Here is a 6097-nt window from a genome sequence, read left to right as displayed (position 1 = left end):
CATACACACAGACAGAATATTGTATACATAATAAATAAATAAATAAATAAATAAATAAATGAAAATTTAAAAAAGAATGCTGTATCCATCTCGATGGATATAACACAACACCTAGCAGACCCTGGCAGACCCCGTTCATCTAACGCTCAAATATGTATGTGTAGGAACGCTGAAGCATGAAAGAAGTTACCTTTCCGCACGCTTGTGAAAGGGAAGCCTGACCTTAAGACTCGAGGGCTTGAATCCAGCGCGACAACAATATCGAGCAAGTGAGTGCTGGGATACCGGAACTTGAAGCTAACCCAGGCGCCAGACGCCGGTTGGGAGCTCCTTAGAGTGGGGCTCCTTAGTGGAGGGAGGTTGGCTGCGCAACGCTGACATCTACAGGGGGGTTGTGGGGGGCAGGTCCTGCAACCTTGCTTGAAGCAGGGCGGGCGGCGCCGAGAAACAGGGGCTGCGGAGCCGGGCGGGCGCCAGAGTGGACGCTGCGGCCAAGGAGTCTTCCTGCGGTCCGAATCAGTCACACTGCGTTCAGTAGTCCGCCGAGGGTTTGGCTGCTGAAGTTATGCAGCCCCGTGGGGAGCGGCCTGCTGGCAGGACGCAGAGCCCAGAGCACAGCAGCCCGGGGCCCGGGCCTGAGGCGCCCCCGCCGCCCCAGCCGCCGGCGTGAGTGGGGTGGAAGGATGGAGGGAGGGATGGCGACCGGCAAGCAAATTTGCAGAATGGGGCAGAAGGGGCTGCTCCCAGGGCCGGGTGAGGTCAACCTGGTGAGTGGGACCCGAGGATTCACTTCCGAGGGACAGCGTTGGCCAACTACTCTTCCAGCGCCTACTGCGCTCACCATGAGTGCTGAGGACACGCTCCCTGGGAAATGCCTGCTTCTCTGGGGAACTAGAAGAGGAGCATGGAGCCCTAGGAGAGGTAGTGAGCAGAGGAAGAGGGGCAAGCGCCAGTTGGGAGCAGGCTTATGTTTAGAAAAGTATCTGTTCTGGCTCTAGGGAGGTTCCTTGACAGGAGAGAGAACTTGAGCCCTGGAAGGTGTCAGTGAGTGACAGGATGGTCCTTGATGGACTACTGGTCCCTGGTGACTGGATTGCTGGGGATAGACTGCAGCTACCTTGGCTGTGCCCCAAGTTCTCAAGGGTGGGTGAGTGGCTCCTCACAGTGCTTAAACACTGACCTAGCCCTGCGGCCTGCAGCCCTGAGGCAGAGAGAGCTCGGCCCAGGCAGGCCCGGCCTGCAGCCCCCATGGAAGGTGCGATGCAGCTCCTGAGCCGAGAGGGTCACAGTGTGGCACACAACTCGAAGCGGCACTACCATGACGCTTTTGTGGCTATGAGTCGCATGCGGCAGCGTGGCCTCTTGTGTGACATCGTCCTGCATGTGGCAGCCAAGGAGATCCGTGCTCATAAGGTGGTGTTGGCCTCCTGCAGCCCCTACTTCCACGCTATGTTCACAAGCAAGTACCACATACCTCAGTCTGGGCAGCCTTAGGGGGCTCTCTGCACATCTCCCAGGGCAGGCTGCCTGACTCACTGTCCTCACAGATGAAATGAGTGAGAGCCGCCAGACACATGTGACGCTGCATGACATTGACCCGCAGGCCTTAGACCAACTGGTGCAGTTTGCATACACAGCTGAGATCGTGGTGGGCGAGGGGAATGTACAGGTGAGGCATGCCATTCCCACACCCATACACTTCTGGGGTTTCCAGCCCTAGATCTGTGTAGCCTGGCCTCCCCATGCCTCTCCTCGATCTCCAGTTACTCTGTGCTCCTCTGGCCCCTCCTGCCTGACCCATCTTCGTGCCCCAGACTCTGCTCCCAGCTGCCAGCCTTCTACAGTTGAATGGTGTTCGAGATGCCTGCTGCAAGTTCCTCCTGAGCCAGCTTGACCCCTCCAACTGCTTGGGCATCCGAGGATTTGCAGACACGCATTCATGCAGTGACCTGCTCAAGGCAGCGCACAGGTACGTGCTGCAGCACTTCGTGGATGTGGCCAAGACTGAGGAGTTCATGCTGTTGCCACTGAAGCAGGTAACCACTGACGCAGGTAACATGCCAGTTTGGGCCCAGCCCATACCCTGCATTGCCCCAGCCCAGACCCTAGCAGCCAGTGTTCTGCAAGCCTTATTCTCAAGTTTCTGGTGGAAGTTTCACCCTATGATCCATTCCCTGCCCATCTCCCCACAACCCTCTCGCCATCTTCTGACTCCACCCAATTATTTGCCTTAGATTCCTGTTTTTACTACACCCCAGGACCATAATTCCCCAGTCTCTGATTCTACGTACCTGAGTCTACTCAGGGCCTAGGACACCCCTCACCCCTCTACCCATCACCACCACTACTGGAACCAAAAATCTGCGAATCTTGATTCTGCTTGGTCCTCTGCTCTAAGAACACTAAGTGCGTGTGTTGTGGGTGCACATGCACATGCCCACTGTCTGATACTCTCGAACACTTTCATGGTTTTCTGGGCCCTCTCCTACCCAGATGTCAGGTCTGAGGACCTTTCACCCCTAGGTCCTGGAATTGGTCTCTAGTGATAGCCTGAACGTGCCCTCAGAGGAAGATGTCTATCGTGCAGTCCTGAGCTGGGTCAAACATGATGTAGACACTCGGAGGCAGCATGTACCAAGGGTGAGGCCAGGTCCTGAAGCTCCCATGGTGTCTAGGAGGGAATGCAGGTGGCTAAGGTGTAATCATATTTCCTTCCATCTTCCATTCAGGGGCTCCTTTGGGGTGATAATAGGCACCTGTCTCATACTAATCATACAAGTGCTATAGGCACTTGAGTGGGTCTTAGCCCTGGGACAAGTATTCCCTAGGGTCTTGCCTTACCTGGCACCTCCTGCCCTAGCTGATGAAGTGTGTACGGCTGCCTCTGCTGAGCCGAGACTTCCTATTGGGCCACGTCGATGCTGAAAGCCTTGTGAGGCATCATCCTGACTGCAAGGATCTGCTCATTGAGGCTCTTAAGTTCCACCTGCTGCCTGAGCAGAGGGGTATTCTGGGTACTAGCCGCACAAGACCCCGTCGCTGTGAGGGTGCTGGTCCTGTGCTCTTTGCCGTTGGTATGCTGAACCCCTTCTCCTTCCCATTCTTGCCCTAGGTCATCTACCCCAACTCTGAACAAACAAAATCCATTACACTTATGACCTGTGTGTGTTAAAGACCCTATTGTATGGGGTGCACCAGTGTGACCCAGTACCCCTCTCCTCCCACCCCTGGAGCCTTCATGGCTTTGCACTTGGGTTGCACTAGAGCCCCTTGCCCTGCCTTCCTGAGCCCCTTTTCTTACTCTGCCACCCACTTCCAGGTGGTGGGAGCCTGTTTGCCATCCATGGAGACTGCGAAGCGTATGACACTCGAACTGACCGCTGGCACGTGGTGGCCTCCATGTCCACACGGCGGGCCCGAGTAGGAGTCGCCGCTATTGGGAACCGACTGTATGCTGTGGGCGGGTAAGCACAGAGGCTGGACATGGGTCAAGGGTTTGTCACATGCCTGCCAGGCCATCCTTGATCAGTAGCGGGTTCTTCTCCTAGCTATGATGGAACCTCAGACCTGGCGACAGTGGAGTCCTATGACCCTGTGACAAACACATGGCAGCCCGAGGTGTCCATGGGCACAAGGCGAAGCTGCCTGGGTGTAGCTGCCCTGCATGGGCTTCTGTATGCAGCCGGCGGCTATGATGGGGCTTCCTGCCTCAACAGGTAGTAGTTTGGGTTAGGGCCCCAGTGGCCTTGAAGGGTTGGCTCAGCAGCAGCAGATGAGGCTGACTTCACTGAAGTCACATCTGACCAAGAGAGTGAGGTCCTGCCTAATCTAGGCTACCTGGTCCCCAAGGCCTCTTCACCTCAGACCACAGCATCAGTAGGGCCTTGGTATTATTCTGTTCCTTTGACTCTCTGTGTCCGTCCCTTCAAGTCCAAGCAGCCAGTAGCCTGTGCCCACCCAGCACACCTTGCTATCCATTCATAGTCTGTGATGCCCAGCACAGGATTTCAACCACAGCCTGGGTGGGGGAGGGGGGTGATGGCAGGGGGACAAGTCCTGGGAAAGGGTCACTTTGCTGTGGTTGAACATAGCATCATTCTGGTGCCCACAGTGCTGAACGGTATGACCCACTGACGGGAACGTGGACATCCATTGCTGCCATGAGCACCCGGAGACGATATGTGCGTGTGGCCACACTTGGTGGGTGACAGGACCTGCTTCCTGTGGTTCCCACTTTCCTGCCTACCCCTTCCCACTCACCCCCAAAGCCCCTACACCTGCAGGAGCTCCGTGGGTCTATTGCCTTCCCACAGATGGGAACCTGTACGCCGTGGGTGGTTATGACAGCTCATCACACCTGGCCACCGTGGAGAAGTACGAGCCCCAGGTGCATAACGCACCCCTATCCCAGTTTCCTCCTCTCAAATGCTGGGTGGCGAGGGCCATAATCCCATCTTCTGGTCACCTGTTCCATCCAAGGTTCTACTTTCTATACCCTACCCCTGACCCTCAGATACCCAGCCAAGGGTAGAGTCTGTGTTGTGGCAGGGGTGGGTGCTTTGTTGGGTCTGCCTCCAGCCTGTCCCTTTGTCTCTACAGGTGAATTCATGGACACCTGTGGCCTCCATGCTGAGCCGCCGCAGCTCTGCAGGAGTGGCAGTGCTGGAGGGTGCCCTATATGTGGCAGGGGGCAATGATGGCACAAGCTGCCTCAACTCAGTGGAGAGATATAGCACCAAGGCTGGTGCCTGGGAGAGTGTGGCACCCATGAATATCCGCAGGTGTATAAGGCCAGGGGTGGGTGGTTCTGCCACTATGTCTGGTTTATTCCAGGAGCCTTGCTCCAGGGGTGGAGTACACAGCACCTCAGCAGTGCAGCAGGTCCATGGGTTCCTCCTGGGCACCTGGGGCTCCTTTCCTAGCCCTGTCCCCGTGGTTCCTCCATTTGCACCCCACTCATTTGGTTTGTCTCTTACGACCTGCCTCTTGGGCTTACTCTTGCCTACCCAACCCCCAGGAGCACACATGACCTGGTGGCCATGGACGGATGGCTCTACGCTGTAGGGGGCAATGATGGCAGCTCCAGCCTCAACTCCATAGAGAAGTACAACCCAAGGACCAACAAGTGGGTGGCGGCATCCTGCATGTTCACAAGACGCAGCAGTGTGGGTGTGGCAGTGCTGGAGCTGCTCAACTTCCCACCGCCGTCCTCACCCACGCTGTCTGTGTCCTCCACCAGCCTCTGACACACGTCAGACTGCGCAGAGGTCCTGCAGCGTCCCACATGCCTTAAACCCTATGGGGTAGCCCTTCCACCTCTGTCTCCTCCACCAAGTGTTAGGGCAGATCACATACCCCACCAGGGATTTCCTGTTTCTCCTGTCTTGGTTTCTGTATTCACCGTCATTGTTCATTTATTTGTGTGTGCTGTTTGTTTACTCACTAATTTATTGGTTCACTATTTATTGATGGATGAGAAGTGCTGCAGCTACCAGTTCACACATTTACTCTCACGTGTCAGCTCTCCTGCATGTGGGGACCAAGAAGCCCTTTGGAGTCCTCTTTCCTGGCTCCCTTCCTGGAGCAGCAGGGAACGCTGGGGGAGGACGAACAGCATAGCTGGGCTTACAAACAGTAGGGGGCAGAGCAGCTGTCCCAACAGGAGAAGAGGCCAGGGCTTTCTAAGAAGATGCAGCCCCTGGCCGACGCTTTGCACATAGCACTTATCTGTCTCTACCAGGCACTGTTCCTGAAGGGCACAAAGCAGACATCTTCCCCGTGTCTTGTGTATACAGTGTGATGTCTTTTCTGGATCTTCTGTGGAACTGGGCACACAACATGCACTTAGATCCCACACAGCAATATGAGCCAACTTGAACAATAAACATGTTTTTTTGGGCTCCATGGGCCTGAGACTGAATGTCCATCTCTGGCCCCTTTTGTATCCTCCGCTTGTGGGCCCGCTATACACCTTTAGCTTTTGTCTGGACAGCAAGACAAAGGTCTATAGGCAAGTGTGCAGCCAGACTCAGAAGCTACATTAATGTCTGGGGCTGCACAATGGCACTTTTTCATCCAAATGGAGCAGAGACGGGTG

At 55.6% G+C, this 6097-nt stretch overlaps 1 protein-coding gene across 3 annotated transcripts; it reads left to right on the top strand.

The window, feature by feature from the left end:
- Positions 1 to 395: 395 nt before the first annotated feature.
- Positions 396 to 5914, top strand: LOC121443556 (kelch-like protein 17). Of its 3 annotated transcripts, XM_041645342.1 has the most exons (12): positions 396 to 666; positions 1200 to 1459; positions 1548 to 1669; positions 1815 to 2036; positions 2524 to 2640; positions 2861 to 3074; positions 3320 to 3464; positions 3549 to 3716; positions 4112 to 4200; positions 4314 to 4387; positions 4600 to 4781; positions 5018 to 5914. In XM_041645342.1, exons 1-12 carry the CDS (start codon positions 566 to 568, stop codon positions 5244 to 5246), a joined length of 1923 nt encoding a protein of 640 aa, XP_041501276.1. In that variant the 5' UTR covers positions 396 to 565; the 3' UTR covers positions 5247 to 5914. The 3 variants fall into 3 exon arrangements, with proteins under 3 accessions (XP_041501276.1, XP_041501274.1, XP_041501277.1); XM_041645340.1 differs by having other exon boundaries at positions 4600 to 5210; XM_041645343.1 differs by lacking the exon at positions 2524 to 2640 and having other exon boundaries at positions 4600 to 5210.
- Positions 5915 to 6097: the final 183 nt, after the last annotated feature.

The sequence above is a fragment of the Microtus oregoni genome, unplaced genomic scaffold, assembly GCF_018167655.1.
Source record: "Microtus oregoni isolate MIOR12 unplaced genomic scaffold, Mior012 000109F_ref0000275, whole genome shotgun sequence".
In the NCBI taxonomy this organism is placed as follows: domain Eukaryota; kingdom Metazoa; phylum Chordata; class Mammalia; order Rodentia; family Cricetidae; genus Microtus; species Microtus oregoni.
Note: the sequence above shows the minus strand (reverse complement) of the source record. Positions and strands in the feature narration are given on the sequence as shown.